Genomic DNA, 16,250 nt, shown 5'->3' on the forward strand with positions numbered 1-16,250 from the left:
CAGGAATTATGGAGGCTGTCAGCATGTTTGATTGTGTCGGAGCTGAACAGAGGGGACCTGTATTTAAGGAGAAGCTCCTGGTGATTTTACTCGCGGCTTACGGAAGATAGATTGGGGGTTATTATAGAATTAATTTGTATTGCAGCTGTAAAACACCATGGATGCCGTCCCAGAGGGTCATAATCAACATTTGTGAAATGAACAGCTCCCCTAATCCTCGCACCTAATCATAGAAGCTCATTTTCGGCAAATGGGCAATTTTTCTGCTGATAGGAATTAACAAATCTTTCCTATACCTCAGACCAGATAGAAAAAAAATCTATAAAATAAAATAAAAATTTGCATAAATGTTTTTTTGGTTTTTTTTTTATAACTAAATGGCCAGCCGTGTCAGGAGACGTGTCAAGAGAATTTAGAGAGGGTTTTGGCCGTATAATACAGGGTATGGGTAAGTTCACACGATGTAACGTTGAGCGTGATCTGGCACGTATACTCGTGCTGGCAGATGACGCGCTCAAATTGCTCCCATTGATTTCAATGGGAGTTAGGAGCGTATACGCCGCGTTATTTTGCGCCCGTGATTTTGTGGCGTATACGCTCCTAAATCCCATTGAAATCAATGGGAGCATTTTGAGCGCGTCATCTGCCGGCACGTGTATACGTGCCAGATTACGCTCAACGTTACATCGTGTGAACTTACCCTATGTGTTGGCCCATGTTGTGTTTACCGCTAAGGCCTTATTCGCACGATGATTGTAAAGCCCCATACTCACAAACGTATAGTATTAGCAGTCGCGAACCCATAGGGCTAGTTCACACGGGGTATATTGGGCTGAATTTTGACGCGGAATACGCGTCAGAATCCGGCTCAAAAAAACGTCTCCCATTGAAATCAATGGGAACCGGTCGTTTTTTTTTCCCGCAAGCGGAAAAAAGAAGAGACCTGCCCTTTCTTCAGGCGGATTCCGCGGCTGCGGACACCCACCTCGCCCATTCATTCGGGCCTAATCCAGAGCGGAATGCCGCGACTGGATGCTGATGCACTGCAATCTGAGGCGGCCTCCGCGTCAAATTCCGGTCCAAAAATCTAGCCCATACATGTCTATGGGTCCATAGCCACGTCCGCAATTTTTGGGCTGTGTGTCTGCAGATTTTGAAGCATGACCTATATTTGTCCGCATTTGCGGCCCAGACCAGTGTAGGGAATCCTATAAGATCTATGATTGTGGATGACACACTGATGCAATGCGGATATGTATAAGTGCTAGTAAAACCACTATGGTCATGTGCATGTACTCAAAATTGGAAAGATTTATGTCAAGGGCCTATTGGGGGCAGAGGGTACGCCTCATTTATGATAAGGAGAACCCCAGGCTGGGCCATACGCCTAAAAGGAGATCTATGCCAGCCATAATTTTTCTGCCATTATCCCTGCCCTACGGATGCCCCCACCTGGCTTCCTTTTTTTAAAATTGGCGAGGGTGGAGCAGAAAACAAAAAGTCGCAATTTTTTGGGAAAACCCAATTTCTTGCTGCATTGAACATATTGGGAGGCAGATTCATGGTGGAATAGGCCAGGGATTCGGTGCCAGATTCCTCTGTGTGAATGTATCGTATAGTTCAGCTTCAGTACAGAACCTATTTGGCGTTATTTCTTCCACCTGGTATTGAGATACAATAGAAGGAGCTGCTGTCAGATGACATCCGATCCCATCTCTTTTCTTTATCGAGCTATGCATGTAAAAGATTCTGACTATTTTTACAGCGGAAGTATGAAATCCCAGGTTATAAAGAAGATCAGGCCTGCACATGTATCTAGAAGTCTCAGGTATAAAAGGGGACCCGCATCTCGGTGACATCTGATCCAAACCCTGTCCTTCCGTAGTCTCTGGCTATGAAAGATCTTACAGAAGTGTTAAATCCAAACCTTTATGTATCCTAATACCGAGACCATATGTACAATGCCTCAAGCCCACAACGGACTGATATTCCTTTACCTTCCGTCCCGCGTCAATGGGTACATTCACGTTTTTTGGTTTTTTTAATGGACTAGTCCTATTTTTGTCCATCTTTCCGGCCTGATGGTCCCAGTACAAGTTTATGGGTCCGCAGGTGTTCGCAGGTAACTGCTGTTTTAGACCCGAACAATGGAGATCCCAGTGCAAATGTGAACCTAACCTTAGTGAGTACAAAATATCACAACCTCGGCCTTGTTGTCTTCGGATATTACATATTATAAACTATAAGGAACATGATACAACTTTTTTCTAAGCTTTAGACGCCTCATTTCTTCACCGGTAGCCGCCTCTTTTCCATAAAGTGCTGTTAAACATTTACTCGTGTAAATTATAGACACCCAGGGGTTTATAAGTTTAATAAAAGGGCCATATTATAAGCCTTAGCCTGTGGTAATGATGGCGCCTTTAATGGGAACCCCCCCCCAAAAAAAAAAATTTACTCAGTCCACCTACTGTTACTTTGCTGTCAAACTTCACGCCCAATGGATATTATAATAAAGTATTCCAATTCTCCTAGAACTTATCTACACTGAAATATGGAGGAGCCACAGAGAGGAGGGGGAGGAGCCACATAGATGGGGTGAGGAGCCACAGAGAGGAGGGGGAGGAGCCACATAGAGGGGGTGAGGAGTCACTGAGAGGAGGGTGAGGAGCCACTGAGAGGAGGGGGAAGAGCTAGCAGGGACTATGCATTTCTGTAAAGCCTGGGCGACTCTTTGACTAGTTGATAGCATCATAACGGCTACAATGACCACTAGGACTAGTCCAGAACTGTTTTTACTTGAATTTTTTTTATTTCAGTGATATACAGCGATGGCGGTTATACGATGTGCTTGTCTGCCCTTATTGTCATTGGCTGGAGCTGCCGATCTGGCAGGACAAGCTCAGAGTCATTTGGCAATAGAGGCGTTTGGCCCAGGTAGACGGACTTGGTAGTTTTATGAAAGCAGCCAGAATGCAGCAAAATACACAGTCGTACATTCTAATAAGGTCATTTAGTTGTAGTTTGTGCATTCGCTTTTATGTTGCTGCAGTTATGGGGGAGGGGAGTTGCGATGTCTATTGGAGCCGCACGTACAAGCTGTAGATGCATTTTGATGCATTGAGGTTGGTTCACATTAAAGGTAAATGGTTTACTGTGCAGGAGAAGCAGCACCTAGACGAAATCCTACTGTAGTGCACCTACAAAATCCAGGATGTTGAATAGTCACCTGGCATCGGCTATAGAAAATCCTTATAATACGTTACAGGGCAAACAAAGCAATACACAGTGCCCCATAACAGAAACAGGGGGTCCGTGTAGTGCACCAATGAGCCAAGACTTCTAAAGCAGGTGTGAGGCAAAGAACCCCTATGTGGTGCACCCCCACCCCCATCTTTGTAGTGTGCACAAAGATATATGTGATTTAGTCACCGACAGCTCACCCGCTATACAGTGCCAGCTACAGTTTTCCTTCCAAAATCCAAAATGACTCCTGGGTCAATCCTCATGTTCCCTAAAGACCTACTGTATATTGCCAGCTACAACACACCCTCTAATGCCAGCCACAATGCCCAACTGTTCTCAGTGCAATTCTTCCCTCTTTTCACCTGCAATGCCCCAATATTATCAGCCACAATACCCCTACCATTGTCAGCCATAATACCCCTGCAGTTGTCGGCCACATTACCCCCCATTGTCAGCCACAATGACCCCACTATTGTCAACCACAGTTCCCCCCAGTGTCAGTCACAATGCCTCTGCTATTGCTGGCTACATTTTCCCCCATTGTTACCCACAATACCCATGCTATTGTCAACCACAGCTTCCCCATTGTCAGCCACATCCCCCCATTATCAGCCACAACGGCCCTGCTATTGTCGGCCACAGCTTCCCCCATTATCACCCACAATGCCCCTGCTATTGTCAGCCACAGTCCCCACATTATCACCCACAATGCCCCTGCTATTGTCAGCCACAGTCCCCACATTATCACCCACAATGCCCCTGCTATTGCCAGGTACTATGCCAACCATTGTCAGCTATAATGCCTTTGGTAATGTTGTCTACAGTTCACCCTATTGTTGGCCTATTATCAGCTGCAATGCCTGTGCTATTGTAAACCATAGTATCCATCCACTGACCCTTTATTGTTAGTCACAATACCCAAATGCTTTCACCAGCGCCCTCGCTCTTGTAACACACAGTGTTCCCACTATTGGCTGCCACAATACCCACCTATGTTGAGTCCCAGCGTTCCCACTATTGGCAGCCATATTGCTTCTACTATGTCGCTTTGCCTACCCCAGTTTTCAGCCTCTATACTCGCTCTGTGGTCAGACACCATGTCCCGCTTAGTTTCAGTCCATCAGTCTTCTGCCCCTTGTCCGGGCCCTAAACCATACAGAGGTAAACACCCATATTAACCCCGTCCACACTTCTCTTCCATCCACATCCCCTATTAGGCCCGGAGCACCTCCGGATTTCACTGTAGACTCGGTATAAAGATCGTTTGTAAACGCTAATAAAACCTGATTAAGACCTAAATTATTATTTTTTTAGAAATTACAGCGATTTAATTTGCTTCCCGCCATAAACGTAGCAGTAAAAGTGGACATATGGTCACGCAGGCGGGTAATTCCTAGGAGCAGGACAGCGCATGACTTCTCTCCTAATGAAATACATATTTTACCTAACCTACTTAAGAATCATATTTTAATGAACCTTGCTCCCCCCTCCCCCCCTTTCGAGGATTTTCCCATAGTTTATATAGGAGTATAAGAGTACGTAGCGCGGCGCTCGGTATCCAGGGTAATTAGCTTTTATGTATGCTGCCGCTTAATGAGATTAATTCGGTTCCTGGGCCTCGAGGGGAGGACGGGCCGTAGTACCTGGATGATAGGCCATGCCAATCTAATCCACTCCTTTAATGGGGCTTACAGTATGGGGCCGCCTTAGGGTTCAGGTAGGCTAGTTACCTGACCATGGCTCGGTACACATTGACATTATAAGAGCCTATTACAGGCAGCGTCAGGCTAAAATTGACTGGCTGCTGACCTTGTGCCAAATTTATTGCCGGCAGGGGACAAGTAACAGAAGGCGACGCGTGAGATCATGTGATGCCATATGGACAGTGAGGCCGATGAGATGATTTACAGGAAAGTGATTATTCTGGCCTCTGGAAGTACCGCCATTAAAGGGGTTGTCCAGTCATGTGTCAACGCCATCTTAAAGCTGTATAACGAAATATTTTTCCGGTTATGCTCCATCGGCGGGTATTTGGTGAACAGTGTGCTAGTTGTATTATCATTTACACCAATGGTCCCTGAATTTCCGTGTGCAGCCCAGTGGAGTGCACCTGATTTATGAAGAGGAGTGCGCCTCCTTATAGATGATGCACCCTCCGCCATTACAGGGGTAGGAAGACTGGCATTGAATATGCCAGTCTTCATTAATCTTCCACATTGTGTCTGAGGCTAAACAGCGAACGACCCAGAGTGGCGGTATCCACTGGGCCAGAATTTGGAGAGTTGTAACAAGCTGTCCCCAACTGATCGGTGGGGTTCCATAGTTAGGACCCCCATTGTCTCCATTGTTCCCAACAGCAAGACTGGGACTAGAAAAAATTGAATGGAGTGGTTGTCAATCATGTGCAGGCCGCTGCTTTCAAGGTCTATAGGATTGACGAAAATAGCCGAGGGCTATACCATAGGGATTGGATGGAGTGGCAATGCCCATACTCCTACTCCATTCAACGCCTCCTGGCTGTGGTCTTGTAGATGGTGGGAACATTGGAACATGAACAGGACTCTCAATGGCCGAATATCTCCCGACTGTACAGTGATGATTACCTATCTACGTATAAGTGGAACACCCCTTTAATATTTATCACAGCTGAAGATTTGTTATATGAACCTCAAAGGGGCAGAGCTTATGCAGATTTCCCCTGATTTGCGGGCTTGGTGGCCTTAAAGGAGATATATAAGATTTAAAGGGGTTTCCCAGGCTGAAAATATGGGTCATCAATATCATATTAGTGAGTGTCCTACACCTGGCACTCTTATGGAAGCAGCTGCTCTAAGAAGCTGACACACAGAGAATGGAGCAGGAAGCAGACAGCTCCGTTCTCTGTGTAGTGGACAGACCAGGTACTGCATATCAGCTCTCATTCACTTGAATAGGAGCTAAGCTACAATGACTCTGTTCATCCACTACATAGAGAATGGACCTGTCTGTTTCCTGCTCTATTCTCTGTGTATCAGCTGCTGATGTCTTAGCCCCCCACTGATCTGATACTAATAGGTCACCAATATTTTTAACCTCTTTAAAAAACAATATCTGCAGTCTATGGGCCATATCCTTTATAGTAGCTCCCTTGAATTGGCCTGAATTGTAATGTGGAAATAAAACTTCTGGAGACTGCAATACTAAATACGGCCTATGGGCACGAGGGGCGCTGTTTTTGGACAATCTAATGATTCATATTCCTAGTGAGTTTTTTTTACAATTCGTTTTGGCTTCAGCTAACCCTGTGCTTAAAAGACCAACTTTATTCCACCGTGTTAGAACACCTATTGGACCAAAGCTCTTGTTGCTCGTCCATTTTTCGATGTGTCGCCAGCACGCCGCTCCAAATCCATGCAAACAGGGAACCGACTTTATAGGCCTTTGGTGCAGAATAAACCGTCGGCCTGCGCTCCACTTATAAAACCAGTTGAAGCGTTTCCAGTTTACCTGGCACCAGTCGCCTCTGATCCGGGCGGTAATTAGGAGACTGGGGCAAAGGGGAGATGCTATGAAAATGATCTCTCCCCCCCCCCCCCCCTCCCCTGTTGCTAATTGAAATGCCTTGAAGTCAGCGGGAGTAGGTTTTATTCCAGACGGATCATTTCCTCATTAAGGGAGGTCATTAGCATATGCATCCAGAGCTTAAAGGCAATTATAATCCGGGGAAAGTGAGAGGGGAGGCTTTGAATTTTGGCTACAAAAGACGAAAAAAAATTAAATTTTTTTTTTTTTTTTTTATAAAATTTTCCAAAAATGACCTAAGAAAACCCATTTTACAAAGTAGGAACTTTAAAGAAAAAAAAAATCGCGTAGAAAAAAAAAATATTGAAGTAATTAAAACTTTAAGAGGAGATTTCCTGTTGCCAAGGGAAAAAAAAAATTTGGCCGGAGTTCCTCTTGGCTTATTTGTTTTGTATGGAAGACAGAGAAGGAGATGTGTAACAGATGCATTTTCCCACCTCTCTCCAGGAGCGAGATGGGATCTGGCAGAAGCCTTGGTCTCACAGAAGCCCCATAAGGAGCGGAGAGGCCAAGACGGCTCGCCACAGCAAGGCTATGTGTGGCTAATGGGCTGTCAGTAGCCGTGCCTTGGCAGTGCCAGCACCTTGGATGACCTGTCTGAGGTTAATTTTCTCATTACGGCCCAGTGTGCGGTCATGCCCAATCCCCCTGCTGCAACGTCCAGAACAATCGCTGAGTGTCGAGTGAGGGGGATTGCCCTCTCACCCAGAAATAACAACATATGCTAAGTGTGGAGCGGGAATAATGGATGATTGGCACATGGAATGCGGGGAAAATGTGCGACCGTCAATATTAATACGACACAATGTGTCCATATGAGGTGGATGATACACATGGACAATGGACTCATACGGAGAGGCAACCTTGCGGCTGGAGCATGTGACAAACGATGGATGGGCCTTATGTGGCCAATGACATAGGGAAAGTAGGTGCCCCCTTTAGAGTTGATTCATATCAATATGCAAATATGTCATTAATATACAAACTTTTATGTAAAATAACTTATTAAAACATATAGAGCTCTGCGTTTGGGGGCTGCTCTGTTGTTAAACCTGGAAACAACATAGTGGCTCAGTGGTTAGTATTGAAGCCTTGCAGCTCTGGAGTCCTGGGTTTGAATCCTGCCAGGAACAACATCTACAAGGAGTTTGTATGTTCTCACATGAATGGGTATGAAAAGTGTCCAGCCGTGAGGGTTTTATGCTCTCCGCGGCGAAACCGTTTTTTTTTTAACCGGACACAAAGTCGGACATGCAGGACTTTGTGTCTGGTTAAAAAAAACTCGGTTTCACCGCGAAGAGCATAAAACGCTCACCGGCGCTCATGGCCGGACACTGTCTGTCTTGTTTCCGTCTTCTGTCTGCAGAAGATGGAAACCCGACAGATGGAGATCGTGCCCAGATGTGAACGAGCCCTTACTCTGTTATTTCTCCTGGTAATCTATGAATAATCTGACAACTGGGTGTCACCCTTTCCCTTGTCAATGGGGTTGACCCTACAGACGTTGACATCACAAGGGCTGATTGGATAGTGTCAGTTTATTTATACATTTCCAGGAGGAATAGCAGAGGCACAGACCAACACAGAATTGCTTGAGAATTACTCCCTGGGAAAAACAATTGTCATTAATTATATATATATATTATTTTAATAATTTTTATTAATTTTTTTTATCCTAATTTTTACAGTTTTTATTCTAATTTTTGTTTTGTATTCTGAATAATTTCACCCAACAGAAATACAATTTATTAAATAAAATGCTGAATGGACAACTTTCCATGTCTGCGATTTCTCTAGCAGTCCTCATATAACTTTAACAGCTCTTCTATTTTTGGTTCTGAGGTCCCCAGTGCGACTTTTTTTTCTGTTTCTTTGGATCCGATTTCGACTTCTGTCCCTGTTGGCACCAATGAAACATCTGTATGTATTAGGTTACCAATAAAGAGAAAAGTTAGAAAAGTTTGTGAATAATAGGAAAGTGTGTATAATCCCAACCCCACCACTGGTGAGACTCGTAAACCCAGCGGAGCGTCCACCAATGGGCCCCAAGCATCAATGCACCTTTGTAGAACATTGGAGAAAAACATGGAATACCTGACTCTATGCACTTAGTACGGAGCCTGTGATTATTCCCATATTTAGGTGAAATTGACCTTCAGGTTTGGCCAAAAATATTCAATCCAAGAAGAACATTGTCTCTCCTGAAAACCCCCATTATAAAAAGTAGCAGCAGATGGAAATGTAGGTGTGATATGAGCAATACACCCCACCAAATATGAAGGGTTATCCTATACCCAGAGGTATTCCCCAGAGACGGATGGACTTGGCTGCTTGGATCCCAGGTTGCATCCCTAGAACATGGTGCCAGAAAAAAAGATGCACCTACAGGCTAAGGACCACACCAAAACGCCTATGGCAGGCCGAGAGAGGAATAGGGTCAAGGCAGGGTAAAAAAAAAAAAACAGGAGAGTACGAGAATAACCAAAAGGAAAGAAGACAAATATCACAAGTTTAGACCATGGTGAAGTTCAAGAGGTCACAGATAAAGCCAAATCAGTAAGGGAAGTAGTAACCGATAAAGCAAACCAAAATCAGAAAGGTTAGGATGACATCGACGTCGGAGTCTCCACTGGAGACTCTATCACAGAATCCATTGAAAATCGGTGGAGAGAAAAGTCCTGCATTATAGTCTACGGGGTCCATGGGTAACTTCTGCTTAAGGGGACAGACGAAAGAGAGCCCAGCTCAAGTGTGAACCTAGCCTAAACCAGGTAAAAGGTGAGGTACTGGGAGAGAGTACTGAGAACACAGAGCCTAGAAAACTAATGTACTCACAGGCACCTGAACAAGGAAAGTGTCAGGTTACAACACCCTGCCTCAGCCCTCGATTGGATACTGAAGTACAGCAAACCTCTAACTGGCCCTACAGACCCAGCCAAACCTTGACTCATAGGCATAGCAACCTTAAAGCAACAGTCAGGTGGCAAATACAGAATTTCCACCAGCAGTGCTACACAGAAGAGATTGACCATTGCTGGGAGCTCATATATTTATATTCCTCACATATATGTTTAGCTTGGGTGATAGGTATGGTTTCTTTGGCACCGTATACCCATGGATGGCGCAGAGTCTTACAAAGGCTGGCATGACTACAGTTAGAGTACGGTGTATTTTATGGACCTTCAGACCACCTGTGTTTTGTCTGGTTACTGCCCATGAAAGAGCCCTACAGATGCCGTCTAACAATGTACAAAGCCCCTAAACTTTGCTTTACAAACGATAATGGCGGCTATTAAACATGAAAGGCCTCTGATTTTTCCCTTAAAAGCAGCAGAAGTATATGAGTGCTCGGCAAGACGTCTATAAACGGGGTGATTACATGCACGCCATCCTTTCATCTGACTCTCATATTATAGGAAAATGAATCCTATATGGACAAAAACATATTCATGCTCACATTCCCATAAATGTATTATAGGTTTTAAAGGAATATCCTTAAAGGGGTTATTTGTTTTAGACAAGCCCTATTTGTTAGAAGTGTCCCTTGACAGTTAATTGATCACAAACACTCCCTGTGCCCAGATCGCCAGCGATCAGGTGTAATTTGTAGGGATCTGCTTTCCTGCAGCGCCACCGCAGGAGAAGTGAAGTATTACACAACATATAGGAAAATTAGTGGGTTGTCCGTTTAATACAGGGCAGGTGGTAGAGACAATCTTTATAAGCTCTCTCCTCAATAGATGAAGATGCTGGACCTTTAGGGCCCCCTCAAGCCTCAGAGCCCAATATGAGGAGACAGAGGTCCAGGGCAGTAGCTATAGTGGGTGCAGACTTAGCATTCGCAGTCAGGCCATAAAACCTGGTGAGGTCCAAAAGGCACCAAAAGACACCACAGGCACATAGTAGATGGAGCACCCTGCTACCGATATCACATTGGGGTCAAGGGACCTCAAGTAACTTCTCAGTACCAGACAGATGGTATCAGCCTGTGGACATGAGATTAGAATGAACAGGATCTATCAAGAAAAAAACCCAAGAAAAATCTATGGCAGTGATAGGAAGAATTTCAAGTATAGTTTTTTTTTTTTTCAAAAGTTGGAGAAATGTAAAAGCCAGTGAAACGTTTAACTAGGAAAGTGGGAAGAATATGAAGAGGACAAAAGCTCTGCACGATGGATCAGTTTGTATGTGGCAGTGCGATAGCGGAAGACTCCACAGGGAGCGGCAGTCAGGATTCCTGTATGGTATAATGTCAGCTCTGCTATAGGTTGTGTGCCGTACTCTGTGTAGCAGATACATACAGATGGGGTGTAATAATCCAGAATAGAACCCTCTGAGGTCACTACATACTGGAACTAGTTTTAGTTACATGTATGAGAATGCACAGAAAGAATAGGGGCAGTATTATAGTAGTTATATTCTTGTACATAGGAGCAGTATTATAGTAGTTATATTCTTGTACATAGGAGCAGTATTATAGTAGTTATATTCTTGTACATAGGATTAGTATTATAGTAGTTATATTCTTGTACATAGGAGGTAGTATTATAGTAGTTATATTCTTGTACATAGGAGCAGTATTATAGTAGTTATATTCTTGTACATAGGAGCAGTATTATAGTAGTTATATTCTTGTACATAGGAGCAGTATTATAGTAGTTATATTCTTGTACATAGGGGCAGTATTATAGTAGTTATATTCTTGTACATAGGAGCAGTATTATAGTAGTTATATTCTTGTACATAGGAGTAGTATTATAGTAGTTATATTCTTGTACATAGGAGTAGTATTATAGTAGTTATATTCTTGTACATAGGAGGTAGTATTATAGTAGTTATATTCTTATACATAGGAGTAGTATTATAGTAGTTATATTCTTGTACATAGGAGCAGTATTATAGTAGTTATATTCTTGTACATAGGAGCAGTATTATAGTAGTTATATTCTTGTACATAGGAGTAGTATTATAGTAGTTATATTCTTGTACATAGGGGCAGTATTATAGTAGTTACATTCTTGTACATAGGGGGCAGTATTATAGTAGTTATACGTATGGCACAGTTGTCATACCTTCAGTGATGGAGTGAATATGCCTTGGTAATAATATGCAGATATAATTACTATATCTGTGGCTTGCTTGACAGGTTTCGTATTAGATGACACCCGTTCTGGGGTTTAATCGAGGAGCAGGACAGGAATATAACGATTAAATTGTCTTGTAGCCGCCACTGCTGCAGCAGGAAATCCCAGTGTAGGTTATTATTTCCACAAATACTCTATCTGGCTGCGGTCAGTCTTTCCAGGCCTCTTCCACTCTCAGGTCCCAAGAGTGACAAAAAATTGAAAACACAGCACTTTAATGTACTCATTTTTATAAATGTATTCTGTACCTAAGCATTGGCTAAATCTTTCCTGAATTGACCTTGGCCAGACATCAGACATCATTAACTATTCACTCAGGTGTACGGGGGCAACTGAAAACGGGGTTTGCATTAATACATTTATATATATAATCTTGCAGGTAGCAAAATTCTGAAGAGTATTTGTGATCACATAGTCATTTTCAATTTGGTAATTTTTCCTAAAAATTAGGGACTGTCCTTGCAAATATGGGACAGTTGGCAAGCATGGGTACAGTCTACAGCTTTCCCTAAAGCAGCCTGTACATATTACACGTATGTTAACCGAGCATTTGTGTTTGGACTACTATCCAATGCTTATGGGCGCTCCTCACTTTTCCATGTGTACAGATGACTTAAAGGGATTGTCCTGAATCTGAAGGCAATTGATACTTATGGATAGGTCATCAGTGTCGAAACAGCGAGACCCCATCCCAATATTTTTTGGCCACCGGTAGCCACATACTAGGTTTACATCTGTCTGTAGCAGTGAAATCTGGAACTGCAACCCTGTTTCCATTCACTTTACTAGGAGCAGGGCTGTTTCCAGCTTAATACCTAGTATATGGCTTCTGGTGGCTGAAACAGATGATTGGGACGGGGTCCAGGTGTCGGACCTTGACTGATCTGACACTTGTAATGTCTTCTGTAGATACCATCAGATTCTGGACAATCCCTTTAAAGGGAGTCTATCTCCAAACCCCTAGCATATCAATTCTGCCTTTAGATAGCCTTTATGTCGATATGCAAATGAACTCTTTGAAGCAACGAGGGCGGGACCACTTATCTCACTTGGCAACACCCATATATTATAATATATATTAATAATACTGTAAGAACTATATCGGGAAGGTAGAAGATTGGATGAGTCTTCTCTTGGAGGCCATAGATTTGGCACTTGATTTCTTTCCATAAACAGATCTAAGAAACCACTGAATGAAAAACAGAACATTTTGACAGAAAAGGACAATTCATGGACTTATATTTTATGATTTTCCTGTTTCAGGGGCTTTTATTTAATAAATGACAAATTAATTTACTTTTTTAACTTTAAAGAGAAACTTGGGAATAGGAACACGAGGTCTCCTGCTGGTTCTCACTGGCTGCCTCCCATACAGCTGGAGAAAGAAAAGCAAAATGTAGCACACGAACAGTCGGACTTCCTTATGGATATCGCTTATTATTCTGTGTTAATGGAGGAGGATCCTGTGTTCATGAGCTTCATCTCCTGATAGAGTGGAGAGAGGTTACAAAGAGTGTCTCTCTCTCTCTCTCTCTCTGGAGGACCTGAGTTGTCTTGCACAGTCCACTGATTTTAATGGACAGTCCATTAATTTGAATGGACAGTCCATTGATTTGCATGGACAGTCCATTGATTTGAATGGACAGTGCATTGTTTTGAATGGACATTATGTACTCGTAATGCTTCATGTTTCCTGTGATGGCGCTGTAGAAAAATTGAACACTTACGACACTTGTGATCTCCTTATTGTCAAAGGACCCTTCTAAATAGGAATTATCCAATGCTCAAAACCCTTACAGGGTGAAGCATGTTCCCACAGACATCAATGTACTGGGCTGCACAAATGAGCGCCCAGGTCTTCAGTGTATTTTTTCCTATTTCCAAACTGGCTACCTTCTCATTATAGATGGAGCCTGAGATGTGTGATCCCAACTATAATGTTATTACTATAAAACCCCCCCAAAACAGATCCATCAACATCCAATATGTGTTACCTGACTTTGGTAGACCTATTCCCCTAATATATCCAGTTATGATATAAGAATTGCCATTCCATAAAATATCAATCCAATTGAAGCTAACCCATTGTTATCTTTTTTTCCATTAAGGAACTTGATGCCCCGTACCTTAGAAGGACAGATCACGATGGAGAAGACTCCAAGTTACTTCGTAACCCCAGAGGCACCAAGCCGAATTTACAACATGTCCAAGGACACAAAGCTCATAGTGGTGGTCAGAAATCCAGTCACCAGGGCCATCTCTGACTACACACAGACGCTGTCAAAAACTCCGTCCCTACCCACCTTCCAGGCATTGGCCTTCAAAAACTCTAGCATGGGGACAATTGATACAACCTGGAGCGCCATCCGTATTGGTATCTACGCTAAGCACTTAGAGAACTGGCTCCAATACTTCCCTCTCTCGAAATTCCTTTTCGTCAATGGAGAAAGACTCGTCAGTGACCCCGCCGGGGAGATGGGGCGGGTTCAGGACTTTTTGGGGTTAAAGAGGGTTATAACAGATAAACATTTCTACTTCAATAAAACAAAGGGATTTCCTTGTCTGAAGAAGCCAGAGGGAAGTGGAAAGCCAAGATGTCTAGGCAAATCCAAGGGACGTCCTCATCCTGATATCGATAAGACACTTTTGTTACGTCTTCAGGAGTTTTACAGGCCGTACAACATGAAGTTCTACCAGATGACCGGCCACAACTTTGGCTGGGACTGATGGTTTTGAAGTCATTGACTGGACAGGTATCTTTTATATGATGAAAAGGGGCATTTATTGGGTTCCTCAATGCCTCAAGTTTCCAGGACAAGTACTATATGCCAGTGGTCCTATAAAACAGTCCTGGGTGGTAAATGCCCGTTAGAAAACTCACAATCACTTTTGCCCATTTGAGGACATTTACAGATGACTGGGTCGGGCTTAGGATTTTTTTTTTACCATTGTAATATGTATTTATATCAGAGTGAACATTATATATACCTATGGTGTAGAGACCAATATTTCAAGCACAAGTAATAAAAAAGGAAAAACAAGTGTGTTAAGTTTATTAGTCTTTTTGGCGCACCATAACAAAAGACCGAATGGGGCCATCGGATGGCGCGTTGTAAAATCATACTTGCCCCATCCTGGGGCAGGAGGAAGGACCAGCTGAACTTATTACCCCTTGTCTATCCCTAACATTTGCATGTCTCTACAAAGATGGTTGGGATGCAATCAGATTCGGAGTTGGAGAGGTCCGAATGGGTCTTGTCTGTTCCCTATGAGGACATGACTACTATAATAACATGTTGGGTTTCCGGGGAATGAGGTCTCTGACTGGGCCCTTTATGACTCTACTAAATCATTTTGAAACTGAAAGGTGAGATTTATCAAATCCAAGGTAACAATGGGTGTCAAGGAGTATGTCAAATAGTCAAGGGCACACAAGGGCTAGTGTGGATCCTCCCTAAATGTTGACAGTGTGGTGGATCATCCCTAAACATGACGTCACACAAGATGTTGCATTGTGGGTCCCTTCTGCAAAAGGGATAGTGTGGTGGGTCCCTCCCACAAAAGTTGTGGCCACCAATGTTGATGATATGGTAGAAGCTTCCCAAAAAGAGACAGAATGATGGATCCCTCCCTAAAAAGTTACACTCACTCCAATTGATAGTGTGTTGCATTGCCCCTAAAACTTGAGGTCACCGAGAGTGATGTGATGGATATCCCTGCAAATGCTAAGCTGGTTCATCCATCCAACATCCCATGGTGTTAGGAATGGGTGTTTAGAACTCCCCAAAAATTGAGGCCACAAAAGTGGGTCTCTGGGAGACCTTGGCGCAAAATGTGCATTGCTAAAATTTTTCTATAGCCCGTTCCTTTTGGGGACATAACACATGCCTCTCTGTAGTATATCTTGTGATGGAAGTATAATCTTGTCAAACCGAAGGTTCGATATAAGGGTCCGCGACTCACAGCTTGTAAAAACTTTTCTTTTTATTTCATCCTTTTAAAATTTCTGTTTGCCACCATAGGCTGGAGTATACATTTAAACACAAAAAAACATAGTGTAGACAAGGTAGACACTGGACATGGTGAGTTAAAAACCGCTAGAAAACTGACGCGTTTCGGGACTATTGAGGCGTCCCTTACTCATAGTGAAACTAGCCTGAACATTGTAAGCAGTGTGAACTTAATATACACTCTGAGATGACTAAAACTAGGAGGATCCAAAACCTTTCTACATCATCAGCTGATCATTAACCCCTTCCTGGCAAGTTTGTGGATCTCACTTAGTTTTGTTTTAAATAG

General features: G+C 43.2%; 1 protein-coding gene across 1 annotated transcript in view; it reads left to right on the forward strand.

The window, feature by feature from the left end:
- HS3ST6 (heparan sulfate-glucosamine 3-sulfotransferase 6) overlaps nt 1-14,784 on the forward strand; it is a 33,160-nt gene extending 18,376 nt beyond the window's left edge. The window contains exon 2 of the mRNA XM_075285569.1: nt 14,060-14,784. Coding sequence (XP_075141670.1) covers nt 14,060-14,678 — 619 coding nt within the window. The 3' untranslated portion in view covers nt 14,679-14,784. The remainder of the gene's footprint in view (nt 1-14,059) is intronic.
- The last annotated feature ends 1,466 nt before the right edge of the window (nt 14,785-16,250 follow it).

The sequence above is a fragment of the Leptodactylus fuscus genome, chromosome 8, assembly GCF_031893055.1.
Source record: "Leptodactylus fuscus isolate aLepFus1 chromosome 8, aLepFus1.hap2, whole genome shotgun sequence".
NCBI lineage: Eukaryota > Metazoa > Chordata > Amphibia > Anura > Leptodactylidae > Leptodactylus > Leptodactylus fuscus.